The 16,345-nt window shown below is 43.2% G+C and overlaps 1 protein-coding gene across 1 annotated transcript; it reads right to left on the bottom strand.

The window, feature by feature from the left end:
- Positions 1-14,981: 14,981 nt before the first annotated feature.
- Positions 14,982-16,139, bottom strand: LOC128059179 (farnesyl pyrophosphate synthase-like). The gene is given in 1 exon segment (XM_052651572.1): positions 14,982-16,139. A coding segment is annotated over 1 exon segment (1,122 nt). The 5' UTR covers positions 16,104-16,139.
- Between the last annotated feature and the right edge of the window lie 206 nt (positions 16,140-16,345).

A 16,345-nucleotide genomic window follows, 5' to 3' on the forward strand; every position in this document is an offset into this window, starting at 1 on the left:
ACTCCTGGAGTTCACCCAAACCCATATTCATTGAGTCAATGATGCCATCCAACCATCTCATCCTATGTCATTCCCTTCTTCTCCCGCTTTCAATCTTTCACAGTATCAGGGTTTTTTCAAATGAGTCAGCTCTTTGCATCAGGTAGCCAAAGTATTGGAGTTTCAGCTTCAAAATCAGTCCTACCAATGAACACCCAGGACTGATCTCCTTTAGGATGGACTGGTTGGATCTCCTTGCAGTCCAAGGGACTCTCAAGAGTCGTCTCCAACACCACAGTTCAAAAGCATCAATTCTTCGGTGCTCAGCTTTCTTTATAGTTGAACTCTCATATCCACACATGACCACTGGAAAAACCATAGCCTTGACTAGACGGACCTTTGTTGGCAAAGTAATGTCTCTGCTTTTGAATATGCCATCTAGGTTGGTCATAACTTTCCTTCCAAGGAGTAAGCGTCTTTTAATTTCATGGCTGCAGTCACCATCTGCAGTGATTTTGGAGCCCCAAAAAATAAAGTCTGACACTGTTTTCACTGTTTCCCCATCTATTTCCCATGAAGTGATGGGACCAGATGCCATGATCTTCGTTTTCTGAATGTTGAGCTTTAAGCCAACTTTTTCACTCTCCTCTTTCACTTTCATCAAGAGGCTCTTTAGTTCCTCTTCACTTTCATCAAGAGGCTCTTTAGTTCCTCTTCACTTTCTTCCATAAGGGTGGTGTCATCTGCATATCTGAGGTTATTGACATTTCTCCCAGCAATCTTGATTCTAGCTTGTGCTTCTTCCAGCCCAGCGTTTCTCATGATGTACTCTGCATAGAAGTTAAATAAGCAGGGTGACAATATACAGCCTTGACGTACTCCTTTTCCTATTTGGAACCAAATGTTGTTCCATGTCCAATTCTAACCGTTGCTTCCTGACCTACATACAGGTTTCTCAAGAGGCAGCCATAGCACATACAATAATAATGAAAAAGTTGGAAATATTTGAGAATTACCAAAACGTGACACAGGGACAAGAAGTGAGCAAATGCTGTTGGAAAAACGGCACTGACAGACTTTTCAATACAGGGTTGCCACAAACGTTCAGTTTGTAAAAAACACCATATCTGAAATGCACTAAATTGAGGTAAGCCTGTTGAGAGACTATACAAAATGGAGGGTTTTTATAGGCAGAAGGAGAGTGGGGCAAGAATATATTAGCATAAAAAAAGAAAGAATTGTTTCAGACCTGGCCTTCTTTTGAAGGAAAGGAATGGCAGGGGTCTTTATCCTGCAGATCACACCACCAGTGTTGACCAGGAAATTTCAGACTGACTCCTGCAAAGGTCAGATTTCTGGGAGGGACTGAAGTTGCAATTACGTTTTAGTTTGGTGTCAGGTGTTAGTCGCTCAGTCGTGTCTGGCTCTTTGTGATTCCATGGACTGTAGCCCATCAGGCTCCTCTGTCTGTGGGATTTTCCAGGCAGGAATACTGGAGTGGGCTGCCATTCCATTCTCCAGGGGATCTTCCGGACCCAGGGATCGAACCTGGGTCTCCTGCACTGCAGGCAGACCCCTTACCATCTCAGCCACCAGGTAAGCCCCTGCAGTTTGGTGTAGCTGGGGGCAAATGACTGTTTTGGGCCTGCAGCTGCTCTTTCTCTTTTCAAAGAACCAGCTTCTGGAACTAAAGACACTGTATGTAGTCTTATTTTGTATGGCATGTGCTCTGTACATTATACTGGCTTGTGTATTCTTTCCTATTTTCTTTTTTTTTAAACTCTTGTAGCAGTAGCTGGTCATACACTTAGCAAAGGCAATGGGTTTCCTCCCCGTGTTGTCACATCAGATGTGGTCAATGATATCCTGTTTCTGCAGGAACAAGTACAACTTCCTGCCTGCTGCAGAAGCAGAAGCTGCCCCTGAGGATGAATAAATGCCACACAGAAGAGTATTCTAAAAATTATCATCATAAACTCACTTGACAAGAGAGGAAGCCCTAGACAGCTAAACGTTGTTGATACCATTCCGTGTGCACTTGCAGTTTCCCAGCCTTTGCCAAAAGATCAAGAAGATGATGACAATGTTGCTGAGACTGGTACCCAGTACACCCTCTGGGTGCTGTTTGGCTGAAGGGGACACTTTAAATCTGTGAGGCTGACTCCTGTTAATTTCAAAGATGGACAGGATATCTGCTTGCGTTTGGATGGTCAGTAGCGGCAGAGGGATGGGCCTGGGCCCTTAGAGGAGCTCACAGTCACCAAACTGAAGCGGTAGGTCCGAACTGCGCACTGCACTTTGTTACACCCTCTTCTAAAAAAGGACTCATGTATCATGCCGCCAGTTTCTAGTTCTGCCAACTTTATTTCTATCACTTCCCTGGCATCTAAAAATCATTTAAATATGAATACAACACTACCACTGCTAAGCATTCACTGTGAGCCAAGGGCAGTTTATTTCATTCTTTCAATGACTCCTTGAAGAGATTATTATCCCCATCTTGCTAATAAGCAAACTGAGACTCAAAGAAATTAAGAAACTTGCTAAAAGTCCAGGAGAACATTAAGAGGCGGATGTGGTTGTGGTTGCCCTGAGTTCAGGCAATAAGGAGGTACACTGGCTGCAGGTAATTTAAATATAATGTGGCTCAGATGGTAAAGAATCTGCCTGCAATGCAGGATACCTGGGTTCGATCCCTGGGCCAGGAAGATTCCCTGGAGAGAGAAATCCACAGATAGAGGAGCCTGGGGGGCTAGAGTCTATGGGGTTGCAAGGAGTCGGACACAACTGAGCAACTAACAAAAAAAAGTCTGACTACCTTTTTTTTTAGCATTTAAAAATTTGTGGGTAAAATATATATAATGTAAATTTACCATCTTAACTATACATGTACAGCTCAGTGGCGTTAAATATATTATTGTGCCACCATCATCAACATCCATCCCCAGAACTCTTTTCATTTTGCAAAACTGAAAATTTGAACCAATTAAACAATAATGCCTCCTCTGCCTCTCCCTCTAGCCCCTGGCAACAACCATCCTACTTTTTGTCAAAAGAGCTTTGACAAGTCTAAGTACCGCATACAAGTGGAACCACATAGTCCTTTTGTGACTGGCTTATTTCACTTAGCAGACTGTCTTCAGGGTTTATCTATGTTGTAGCATATGTCAGAATTTTCTTCCTTTTTAACAGCTGAATAATATTCCACAGCATATAGGTACCACATTTTGTTTGTCCATTCATCCATCAATGCACACTTGGGTGCTTCCACTTTTTAACTATTATGAATACTCTCCAATGAATGTGGATATATGTATGTGTGTCCATGTACAAGTGTGCACATGCATGCATGTGTGTGTTTAAATCATTATGTACCAGAAATTCTAGATAACATCAGGGATAAAATATTCCTTCCTGAAAAAATCTTTCGTTGGTCACATTTTAAGCAACTGTTGTAGGTACTACTGAATTTGAATAATATAGTATATGCCTCAAAACTAGCATAGTTCTTTTTTTTTTAAACTGACACATTTAAGAAATTACTTTTCCTTTACAAAAGAAAAAGAAAAGCAACACTGGATTCTACACAGATATGAATTCTGAGAACAAATTAGAGTCTTCCTCTATTTATTTAGAGAATAAGTGTGTGTTGAGTTGAAATTGAGCTTGGTTTGTGAAAGTGTTAGCTTCTTGGTTGTGTCTGACTCTTTGCAACCCCATGGACTGTCACCTGCCAGGCTCCTCTCTCCATGGCATCTTCCAGGCAAGAGTACTGGAGTGGGTGCCATTTCCCTTCTCCGGAAAGGAGACTGAACCCACATCTCCTGCATTAGAAGCAGATTCTTTACCATCTGAGACACCAGGGATCCCAAGCTTACTTTGAGTGCAATCTGTGTCTTGAACTCCTGTGGTACTACCCATTCCTATGTTTACATACTAAATTTAAAATAAGCAATGATAGAACATGATTGTAAAGACAAAGAACAAAACTTGAGTCACTTTAATGCTGTCATTCTATGTGAACAGTTTGGAGTTTTCATTTTTCTTTAAAATCTAAAGTAATAAACAACTGCCAATGAAAGGTATAATTATTTGTTTAGTAAGTATAAATAGTTCACTCATTAAATATTTGGATGACTTTGGGTATCTTTAGCTTCAAAATGTACTTTTTAAAGCCTGCTGTTTTGAAACTAAAGAATTAATCAAGGAAATAATGACTATTTACTGATTATCACTTGAGTATTACTGAAAAAGTTCTGTTATTTAGAGGTATTATTAGTATTAGTCCCTCAGTCGTGTCCGACTTTTTGTGACCCCATGGACTGTAGGCCCCCAGGCTCCTCTGTCCATGGGATTCTCTAGGCAAAAATACTGGAGTGGGTTGCCATTTCCTCCTCCAGGGGACCTTCCCAACTGTACATAAAGGAGACTTCATTAATGTACATTAGAGGATACCCCAGGTTAACTTGTTATAGAAAACTGTCTCTTGAGTCTTTAAATTCTATACCAATTCTATACCTCTGGTTGGCTGTTTGTTTGTTTATTTATTTAGGTTTTAAGGTGAATGACCTGGGACTATTTGTTTCCATCAACCTGATTGCGAATCTAAAGGTGCAGTTGAAATGTCTATTTTTCTTGCCATTCTCAGAAGAGATTGCTGCAAATCTACTCGATGATTCTCATTCTTTTCAGCTTACAATACAAATAGCTTATTATTTTTTTGCAACCTATGTCTTATAATAAAGCAGTGCTGAAAAATTAAATAGAAGAATGTTCAGTTGCCATATAGGCTACGAAAATGATTTGCTGGTGGTGATTTTTAAGCTTGATTCTAAATAGATTTATGAAGAATGGCACTTGGAAGACGTGGTTCAAATGTTGCTATTTAAGGTATCTTCAAATTATAGCCTCACTCTCCCTAAAATTTCAAAAAGCGTAAAGCTTAGGCTCTTAAGGGTATAGCAGTGATAAAAGCTTTCATAGTCATTTCTAAAAAGCAACACTTCATAGTTTTCTCTCTCCAATGGTTCTCTAATATACTTGTAGAAGGAAGGCAACAGATAACCAAGAATAAAAATAGCTGAGCTCTCCAAAATTGGGCTTCCTGATTACTTTCCCTGTTCAAAGAAAAGAGGAGACACCATCTTGCAATAGAGGCTTCACAGACAACTGGGTTTCTCCAGTGACAGTCGGCATTTGATTCCCCATATCTCTTGGTTCTTCTTGTTGTCAATGGTCGGAGAGGAGATTAAAAACAATGGTCTATTTGGATGTCAAATATTCTAGGTATATCAAGTCACAAGCTTATAAAGGGCACGTGTTCAAATCCAGATTTGTCAAATTCTAAGCTTTTTACTCCTATTCCAGGCTACTTAGGGCATCCCTGGTGGCTCAGTTGGTAAAGAGTCTGCCTGTGATATGCGAGACCCAGGTTCAATATCTGGGTTGGGAAGATCCACTGGAGAAGGGAACGGCAACCCACTCCAGTATTCTTGCCTGGAAAATTCTGTGGATGGAGGAGCCTGGTGGGCTACATTCCATGGAGTCACAAAGAGTTGGACACGACTGAGCAACTAACACACTGGGCTACTGAATTATTAACAAGCGTGCCCATTTTCTAAAGCTAGTTTCCTGTCTAGCAGTATAGGGTAATGGTTCAAACACCTACTCCACAGCAAGTACAATGTCATGGTGAATCCATGCATTCTCCCTCTTCTCCCAGTGGGGAGGAAAAACCATGAAATAGGTGGAGGGTTTTTTAAAAAAATTAACTGGTATTTTGGCTTTTATATTGCTTTTGTTTTGCTACCAGGGGAGTGTGGAGCAAGGGACATCCAGATTTTTTCTGTTTCTAGCTAGATGCAGAGGCCTGCATGGTGCTCATGAAACCCAGTTACCTTTTACCCATCCTATCTCACATGGGTGTAAGGCTGGCCCCTGAGTTTGACAGTATACATGGGTATGGGAGACAGAGAGGTGGAGGTTTCCTTAAGCTCTAAGTGTTAGTCGCTCAGTCGTGGTCCAACTCTTTGCAACCCTATGGACTGTAGCCCACCAGGCTCCTGTGTCCATGGGATTTCCCAGGCAAGAATACTAGAGTGGGTTGTCATGACCTCCTGCAGGGGACCTTCTCAACCCAGGGATTAAACCTGGGTCTTCTGCATTGCAGGCAGATTCTTTACCATCTGAGATTTTCCTAGATATAAATAAAAGGAGTTTGAGGGGTTCCTGGTTATGGTGGGCTGTATAAGGGGAGGTGAACTTGGCCTTACCAGGGAATCAAGCTGGACTGGCCATTGCATGCTGAGGCTTTGAGCAGCTATGAGGGCTCTGTGTTTTCCTGCCATTGGTGAAGAGGAGTGCTGGGGTGAGGGGTGGTCCCTGAGTTAATCAGACAACCGGCACCCAACTGTCAACTGCAGCCTCTTGCGGCTGGAGAACTAGTTTTCTGGTGTTGCATGAATTCAGAAATCTTGGGAATGTGGGGCAGGAAGAAAGCACAGAGATTGAATTCTTATGATTCAAGAGGATGAGAAGGAGAAGCACATTTAGTTTTGATTTAGTAATCATGCAATGTGATATTTCTTGTACCTAAGTAGTGAAGAGTAAAATTTCTTGCTACCTAAATAAACAAACAAGTGCAACCCAGGGAGGAGCAATGTTGGGTGAAGCATGGAGCACACAGGGAGCACTTGGGAGGGGCAGGGAAGGCTTCTTAGGGGGAGAGGTCCATGCTGAGAATGAGGAGCATCAGCAGGGAGAAGGGGTATTAGGATGCACCAAGGGAAGGGAGGAGGAAGCATGTTCCAGGCAGAGAGAACAGAGGCACAAAGGCCAGATGGCAAAAGAGCAGGAGTCCCTGGAAATGTAGGGTGGCTGGAGAAGGCACAACAGGGAGGAGGGTTGGCACCAGGTGAGCTAAGCTGGGGTCAGGTCAGGAAGATCCCACTCTGGGAAACTGGGGCTTTATTCTGGGGACCATGGAGAAAATCATTACTGTGTTTTATGCAGAGGCAATTAAGCTTCAATACTTTGGCCACCTGATGTGAAGAACTGACTCACTGGAAAAGACCCTGATGCTGGGAAAGATTGAAGGCAGGAAGAGGAGGAGACGACAGAGGATGAGATGGTTGGATGGCATCACCAACTCAATGGACATGGGTTTGAGCAAACTCTGGGAGATAGGGAAGGACAGAGAAGCCTGGCGTGCTGCAGTCCATGGGATTGCAAAGGATCAGACACGACTGAGTGACTGGACAACAGTGAAAGGATGAGATGCAGGCTTTGGAAGATCACCCTGGTGGCCATAGGGAAAACAGACACAGTGCAGCAAGACCAGTCAAAGGCAGGCAAGTCAAGAGGCCCTATCTGGTGTTCTGTGAAGCCTCATCAGAATGCATGAAGACTTCCCTGGTGGTCTAATGGTTAAGAACTCTCCTTCTAATGCAGGGGACATAGGTTTGATATCTGGTCCAGGAAGATCCCACATGCTTCAGGGCAACTAAGCCTGTGCCCAACTACTGAAGCCTGCGCTCTGCGACAAGAAACACCACCACAGTGAGAAGCCCACACACTGCCACGAAGAGCAACCCTCACTCACAGCAACTAGAGAAAGCCTGTGCGTAGCAGTGGAGATCCAGCACAGCCAAAAAGAAAGGAAAAGACTATGAAACACCTGTGCTGCGTGCTCAGAGGCTCAGCTGTATCTGACTCTCAGTGGCCCCATGGATTGGAGCTCTCCAGGCTCCTCTGTCCATGGGAATTCTCCAGGGAAGCACACTGGAGTGGGCTGCCATTTCCTTCTGCAGGGGATCTTCCCGACCCAGGGATCGAACCCGGGGCTCTTATGTCTCCTGCACTGGCAAGCATGTGCTTAGTGCCACCTGTGAAGCCTGTGGCAGGAACACATCTCTAATACACGGTAAGATGAGCACTTTAACATTCCCCTTGCTTTTGGTGAGGAGCAAAGCACTTAAGCCTTATTGTTTTCTCTGTAACTTCAGACCCTGCTGTCTACAGTCAGCAAAACTACTTTAAAGACTACACACAGAGGAAAAAAAAAAGAGAAATTCAAGGAGCCTCAGCCTGTTTTTCTGGTCTGTGAAGACAACCCCTTTTGGGTCTTGAATCCATCATGAAGCATTATGTGCTTATCTTTTCTAATGAGAAGTTACAGTTTATGAGACTGCCGTTAAAGCTCTTGTCTAATTTGTTCATAAAAGTTCACAGACTAATGGCCTCATACACTTCCCTTTAGGTTTACATCACCTTTGGTAAGCACCATCAGCCGCATGCAAACCCACTTTGTGGACCCATCCCCAGGCCTACCCTAGTTTTCCCAAACGCCTACTGGCGTGTTTGGGAGACTACGCTGGGGGCCTGGCTAGACCCACTAGTGTTATGTTTACCTTGTTAGTAACTAAGTGTGGGGGCCATGCCAAAAAAGGAATGAGGTTAATTATAATGGATTTGTTAGTGAATATGTTATACAGCTCCTCGTGGCCACATCTTTCCTTTTTAGGCAAAACATTATTTGACAGTTTTTGAATCTTGGATTAACAGTACCTATACACAATTTCTAGATATAGTAATAACCCCAATCATTGCCATTTTATTGAGTGCCTACTCTGTGCCTGGCATTGTATTAAGGGCTGTATTTATGTTATTCCATTCAATTTCTACTACAAGCCTAGGAGGTAGACTTTACTCCCAGATGGAGAGTGAGGACCAGTTGTTCAATTGCTTTTCCAGATCCACACGGCTTGTATGAGACAGCTGGTATCAACTGCACATCTAATTTGTAAGCTCATACTCATCACCACAGCTCTGATCGCCTGATGACATCCTGTGCAGATCAATAGTGCACTTTCCAAATGTTTACTGTGTCATCTGTCACATCCCTTCCCCAGGAACCACATCTTATTTCTCTTTTTACCTCCAGTGTACTTGTTACTCAAGAAGGTTCTCAATAAGGTTTTGTTGAGTAAATACATTAAAAATGTCTTTCTGTAACCCATAGTGTTACTATGTCTGAAAATTAGAAGGACTTTTGCCTTATCTAACACTCTTTTCTTGCCCACAGGGATTATAGACAGTGGCACAATTATCTCTGTGTTTCTGGCAATCAGGGCTTCTCATAATATCCTGTCTATCCAAGGCTTAAAGAGAGGAGTTGTCTTAACTTTTTTCAATCTGATGATCGTTACCTGTGCAGAGAACACAAGGCAGAAGGCAAGATGGGTAGTTTCCTTTTCTTTCAGGGTCATTAACTTTTCACCAGTTACCAGATATGAACTGATGCTTACTATGTTCTTTGTCTCTAAACACAAATTACTTCTATTTCCTTTAACCGTATTCTTTATGAAATGGGCAGGTATCATTTTAAAAATTTATTTGTTTACCTTTGGCTGTGCTGGGTCTTCATTGCTGCTCAGGCTTTTTTCTGGTTGCAGAGAGAGGAGGCTGCTCTTCATTGCGTTTCATGGGCTTCGCTTTGCCGTGGCTTCTCTTGTTGAGGGGCACAGGCTCTAGACGTATGGGCTCAGTAGTTGTGGTGCATGGGCTTTAGCTGATTCATAGCACTGGGGATCGTCCCAGACCAGGGATCAAACCTGTGTCTCCTGCACTGGCAGGCAGATTTCTAACCACTGGACCACCAGGGAAGTCCTGACTGGCCATGTTTAAATCCATAATACGTTGCGGTGATGCATTTAAAACTTTGAACACTGAATACTTCGAGGCCTAAAGTCTCATTCTTTTACTTCTTCATGAAATAGCCTTTTTAAAATATAATTTTAATGATATTCAGAATAGTGGGAGAATAATTTGATAAATGCTACCTAATACTTTAAGAATTTTTGAATTATGTATATATACAATCTTAAAAATGGAGGAAAAAAGAAAAAATGATGGTGTTAATCTTTAAAATAGAAATATATTCTATTTTGGCTTTGACAGACATCTACAAATTTTTTGCCTCCTTGCCTTTTATGAATAACACACACACACACACACACACACACACACACACACACACACACAAGAATACATGCTCAGCCAGTATGCTTTTCCAGGAGATAGTGGAGGACAGAGGAGTCTCGCATGCTGTAATCCAGGGGGTTGTAAAGAGGTGGATACGACTTACTGACTGAACAACAGTAGGCTTTGATAACTATCTCTTCCCAGATAGGAATTCTATGTTTTGGTCAGTAATTTGGAATATGTTGACATTCAACACATGTGGTCCCTCCCTTATTGGTCCCCAGGGAGGAAACAAGCTGGCAGAAGTCAAGATCTTCATCTACTCAAGAGTTGCACACATCAAATAGTAAATAGATGACTTTAGCAAATGCCAGAAACAACACTGAACTTGGGAGAGCCAACTAGGAAGAAATAAGGGTGGAATATCTCCAAATCATAGAGGAGCCAGAAGAAAGTCAGACATGAGGTGGGAGTGGATGCGATACTTGAATAAAGGAGATCAACTAGATGGTGATGAATGGAAACAAATTTTTGATGGTGAGCACACTGCAGTGTAGACAGAAGTAGAAATACAATGTTGTACACATTAAACTTAAAAAAAAGTCAGATGTGAATCTGGGCTAAAGAGAATACCATGGCAGACAAATGGAGAGATGCTTCTAGACAAGGTCTGTCCACGGATCTCATCAAGAAGATTTGTCCATATTTTTTATCTCCCTTTTTGTCCATGTTGTGTCTCTCATAAAGCGGTAGAATTTCATTGCTCCTTTAAGTGCTATTTATACACCTACTCAATTCATTTCGTTAATTCACTCATTAACCACCATTATTAGGAACATTATTAGGAACATAGTAGGTGTTAAGGATGCAAAAATGAGTTAAGTCAATATTGTCAGAGTAGCAAGTGAACCAACCATGCCCATCAGTACTCCTGTTCTCCATCATAACATAAAACTAAGCAATTAGAAAGCTCTAGCTCTGAATCAATGTTACGTGCTATAAGAAAGGGGATACATTATTATATGGTGTGCATGCTTATCAAAGTGCATTATAAACATAGCATTAAGTATTTAAAATATACAATATGTATATCTCAAGCTTTACCAAGATATGATTACAAAATAAAGTCACCTGAATATCCCAGACCTTACCAAGATGTACTATTTGATACACCTAAATGAAGTCACTGGTGGCTCGGACAGTAAATAATCTGCCAGGGTTTGATCCCTGGGTCAGGAAGATCACCTAGAGAAGGGAATGGCTACCCACTCCAGTATTCTTGCCTGGAGAATTCCATGGACAGAATTCCGTGACGGGCTATAGTCCACGGGGCTGCAAAGAGTCGGACAGGACTGAGCAATGGAAGGGGGAAATAGAGTCATGCTTCTGATAATAAACTATTACATACTGAGTGCTCACTCATGAAATTAATACTCTTCAGTGTCTCTTTTCCACCCCCTTTCTATACACACACACATACGCACACATATGCATTGTTAGTACTATTATCTTTTGATTAAACCATTTGAGATAAGTTGCAGACACCATGACCTTTCACTTCTAAATACCTGGTCATTTACTTAGACAACTAAATACTGAAATACCTCCCAAGGACAAAAACATTCTCTTACATAACCACAACTCAGCAACCAAACTCAGGAAATTGGCAACAGAGACATACTACTATTATCCAAAACACATCCCATATTCAAATTTTACCAAATATACCAATAATTAAATGTTCTCAATGGCATTCATTCCTTGCATCCAGGGGTCAACCCCTGATCACACATTTTATTTGGTTGTCAAGTCTCCTGTCTTCTTTACTCCAGAATGACTTCTCAGTCTCTCCGTGTCTTTTATGAACTTCACATTCTTGAGCACAGGCTCATAGTCTGTGGAATGTCCTTTGGTTGGGTTCTCTCATTATCTTCCCAGGGTATTTTTCAGAGTTTCCCAGGGCGCTGCCTCATGTGTGATGTGGAGCCGGTCCTTCTGGTTCTTCCGTCTGGCTGGCTGACTTCACTGCCCTCCACATGGCTGCTGCCACTGCTACCCTTGAACTTTAAGAGGAGGCTGGGTTGTCTCCTGCTGATGCCACCACTCAGATCCTTGCAGACCTCCAAAAAAGAATGCTGCAGGTCCTAGCCTCCCACTCTAAACCCTGGGTAGTGCGTAAGCCGTGCATAGTCATGTCTGACTCTTCTGCGAGACCCCCACAGACTGTAGCTCACCAAACTCCTCTGTCCATGGAATCTTCCAGGCAAGAATATTGGAATGGGTTACCATTTCCTACTCCAGGGGAATCTTCCTGATCCAGGGATCAAACCTGTGTCTTCTGCGTCTCCTGCATTGGCAGGCGGATTCTTTACTACTGCACCACCCGGGAAGCTGAGGGAAACCCTTGAAGATGCTCCTTAACTCTTCACAGCACACCTAAGGCCAGGCTATAACTTTTTAACAGAATTGCTTTCAATGCTTGAGGGTATCACAAGCATGTGTGTTAGTCACTCATTTGTGTCCGGCTCTTTTGTGACCCCATGGACTGTAGCCCAACAGGCTCCTCTGTCCGTGAGATTGCTCAGGCAAGAACACTGGAGTGGGTTGCCATGCCCTTCTCCAGGGGACCTTCCCAACCCAGGGATCAAAGCCAGGTCTTTCGCATTACAGGCAGGTTCTTTACCATCTGAGCCACCAGGGAATCTTGTATCACAAGCATAACACAGAAAATAATGTCAAACCGCTACTGAGAAGTTAACTACTCTTGGGACTTTCCTGGTGGTCCTGTGACTAAGACTCCAAGCTCCCAATGCAGGGGGCCTGGGTTCCATTACTGGTCAGGGAACTAGATCCCACATGCCTCAACTGAGAGTTTGCATATCGAAACTAAAGATCTCTCATGACACAACTAAGACCTGGCGCAGCCAAATAAATAAATAAATGAATTTTTTTTTTTTAATGAAAGAAAAGTTACTGTTCTTAGAGCTCACAGACTAATACATGACCCCAGAGTCATTAAATAAAGTAGTTCCCACCTCCATACGGAAGGCTCAACTCATTCCACCACAAACACCCCTATAATGTCCCTGCTAGGAAGTCCAGACTCAGCAATGTGCCAGGCCTAGAGGGAAAAACACTGTCCTCAGTGCCCTCGCTTCCTGATTTAGGTGGACTGTCTTCCCAGGATGAGCAATGCTAAGCAGATCCCCCCCTTACCTGGGAACCTCACTTTAAGCATTAGTTAGGCTCACCTAGCTTGGCAGGCCCCACCCTCCCACGCCATGTTTACTAAAATTAGGCTGTCCAGTTTTATGCAACACTATGTGTGGCCACCAAGAATCCAGCCTGGAAGCACTACCACAAGGCAAATACAATTCCTTCATAGCCTTTTTTTCTCCATCATGTGGTGCAGAGTAGTATGGTCCTTGAGAAAACCCTACTACAGCCGGGTTTTCATTCCTGATCTCCCGTAAATAAATGCTTGGGTGAGAATCCATTGACGCATCTCCCATGAACAACCAGCAATTTTCAGACACAAGAAGTTCTAAACCTAGATTGAGAAAAAAAAATTATAACCCTGTAGGAGCATATTGAGCTTAAGATACACCCAATTTACATGACTAAATAGACTGTTCAAAGCATTTGCATTTGGGTTACTTCATCCCATTTTGGCCTTCTTTAAGAAAAACAGTGAGTACTTACTTGCCTTCATATCTACAGGATTAAAAAGCCCATTTAAGTTATGTTTACAAAAACTGATTTAGCAGTTTGGCCCCAAAGGTAAATTCCAGTCTCTACCCGAGAGGTTGAAATGGCTTATAATTTCAAGACTGAAAGGTTTTCTAGCCTCAACTATTTTTACTATTTTAAGGCAGATTTGCAGCTTCTTCAAATATGCCCTACCTTTCCAGCTTTGTCACCCCAAATCCTCTCCCATCTTGTACTTCTGCCAAAAAAGAACACTTTGCTGATTTGTGATTCTATCCCTCACCTTTTTACTTCCAAAGTCTTGCTTCTGTGGGCCTCGTGTCTTTAATACTGTCCCCACAGTGCTTCCGTGGTGACTCGGAAGGTAAAGAATCTGCCTGCAATGCAGGAGACCCCAGTTTCATCCCTGAGTGAAGAAGATCCCCCGGAGAAGGGAATGGCTGTGCTAAGTCACTTCAGTCATGTCTGACTCTTCGTGATCCCATGGACTGTAGCCCACCAAGCTCCTCTGTTCATGGGGAGTACTCTTGCCTGGAAAATCCCATGGACAGAGGAGCCTGGCAAGCTACAGTTCATGAGGTTGCAAAGAGTCAGACATGACTGAGTGACTAACATTTTCATGACCCCAATTTCTCAAAATTTTACTCAGCCTTCAAAAACTTACTCAAATGTCATCTCTCAGTCTTCCCAACTGGATATGATATATCTTTTCTCTTAAAATCCCACAGCAGGGACTTCCCTGGCATTCCAGTGGTTAAGACTTCAAGTTTCCACTGCAGGGGGCAAGTGTTTGATCCCTGGTCAGGGAACTAAGATCCTGCATGCCACACAGTGCAACCAAAATAAAATAAATTAGATTGTGGTGATGGTTGCACAACATTATAAAAAAATAAAAGAATTAATGTTTAATACTTTAAAAAAAATCCCACAGCACAATATTTGCATCTTCTTCTTTCTTATAGCAGTTACATTCTACCTTATGCTATAGTTACTAGGTTCATGTCTTATCTGTCCCACTTGATTTTTTTTGAAAGTGAAGTAGCCCAGTCGTGTCTGACTCTTTGCGACCCCATGGACTGTAGCCCACCAGGCTGCTCTGTCCATGAGATTCTCCAGGCAAGAATACTGGAGTGGGTTGCCATTTTCTTCCCCAAGGGATCTTCCCAACCCAGGGATTGAACCCAGGTCTCCCACATTGCAGGCAGATGCTTTAACCTCTGACCCACTAGGGAATCCCTGCTCACGTCTGTATATCCCCTGTTATCTTTCATGGTACCTTGTAAACAGTAGGCACTCAATATATATATATTTTTTCACAGGTTAGACAATAATTTATTGAGAAGCCTCCCTTCCCCACCTTCCCAGACTCTAGGCCACTTTTTCCACTTGTAGATCTTTTGTGCTAACCCCAGGAAGATGGCTGGGGGCAGGGGCGCAGCATACTGCTCGATGAGACCCATAATGTGGCTGTAATTGTCTTCCTCGTATTGCATGTACACAGCCGACAGATTCATCTCCTCATAGAGCGCCTTCACTCGGGCCACCTTCTCAGCCTCCTTCTGTCCATAGTTCTCCTGTAGGATTTGGCGCTGTTCTGGAGAGGCCCGCTGCAGACACTGAACCACCAGCCAGCTGCACTTGTTGTCCTGGATGTCTGCGCCGACCTTACCCGTCACGCTGGGGTCCCCAAAGAGATCAAGGTAATCATCCTGAATCTGAAAGAACCCTCCCATCTCCAGCAGGATCTTCTTGGCATTGGCATTCTCCTTCTCCCCATCAATGCCCGCCATATACATGGCAGCAGCTACAGGAAGGTAAAAGGAGTAGAAAGCTGTCTTGTACTTGACAATAGACTTATACCCCTTTTCTGTGAATCTGCCAAGATCCACATTGCCCTGGGGGGCTGTGATGAGGTCCAAGGTCTGTCTGATCTCAGTTTGATAAGAACTCTGCAGGAAGAGCTCAATCAGGTCCAGGTAATAGGGCTGCTCCCGACAGTACAGCTTCAACAGGCGCTAGATGGATGATTCCAGAAGGAAAGCATCATTGATGGCATCCAAACCTATGCCTTGCTTCAGATTCCAGCACGTCTGCCCCCGGCGGGTGAGGGATGAGTCCATAATGTCATCTGACACCAGGAAGAAGGCTTGGAGCAGTTCCACACACCAGCCCACAGTCAGGGCCCACTGGAGACTGTCAGGATCTTGTTTCCCGGGCTCCACAAGCTCCCGGAACGTTACCACCACCATCAAACCCAGATTGTACTTGCCTCCGATGGCATTGTACTCCAGGACCTCCTTGAGTCGGGTAATGGCATCTCCTGTCTCTGGGTGCCCAATGTCCTCCTCAGTCAGCACCTTGACAATCTGGGAGAAGTGCTGGATGAAATCCTGCCTTTCTTGGGTGTAAGTGTCCAATTTCTGGTCTCCATTCATTCTGAGGGAGGAGTAAAATGCTCTGTTCCTGGATGCAGGTTCGCACTCAATGTATTTTAGAGTTGAATTGAACTAAAACCCAGTGAATACAATATCTCACAGAACACTGATAGCTCTGACCTAAATTACATCACATGGCAAATCTGAAAATATTAGTTTAAGAATGAAAGATGAAGTCTGTTGTCAATTTGCCAACCACAACTTTGGCTAAACACTAACAAAGACAGGCATTGTACATAAAG

This window comes from Budorcas taxicolor, chromosome 14 (assembly GCF_023091745.1).
Source record: "Budorcas taxicolor isolate Tak-1 chromosome 14, Takin1.1, whole genome shotgun sequence".
Lineage (NCBI taxonomy): Eukaryota > Metazoa > Chordata > Mammalia > Artiodactyla > Bovidae > Budorcas > Budorcas taxicolor.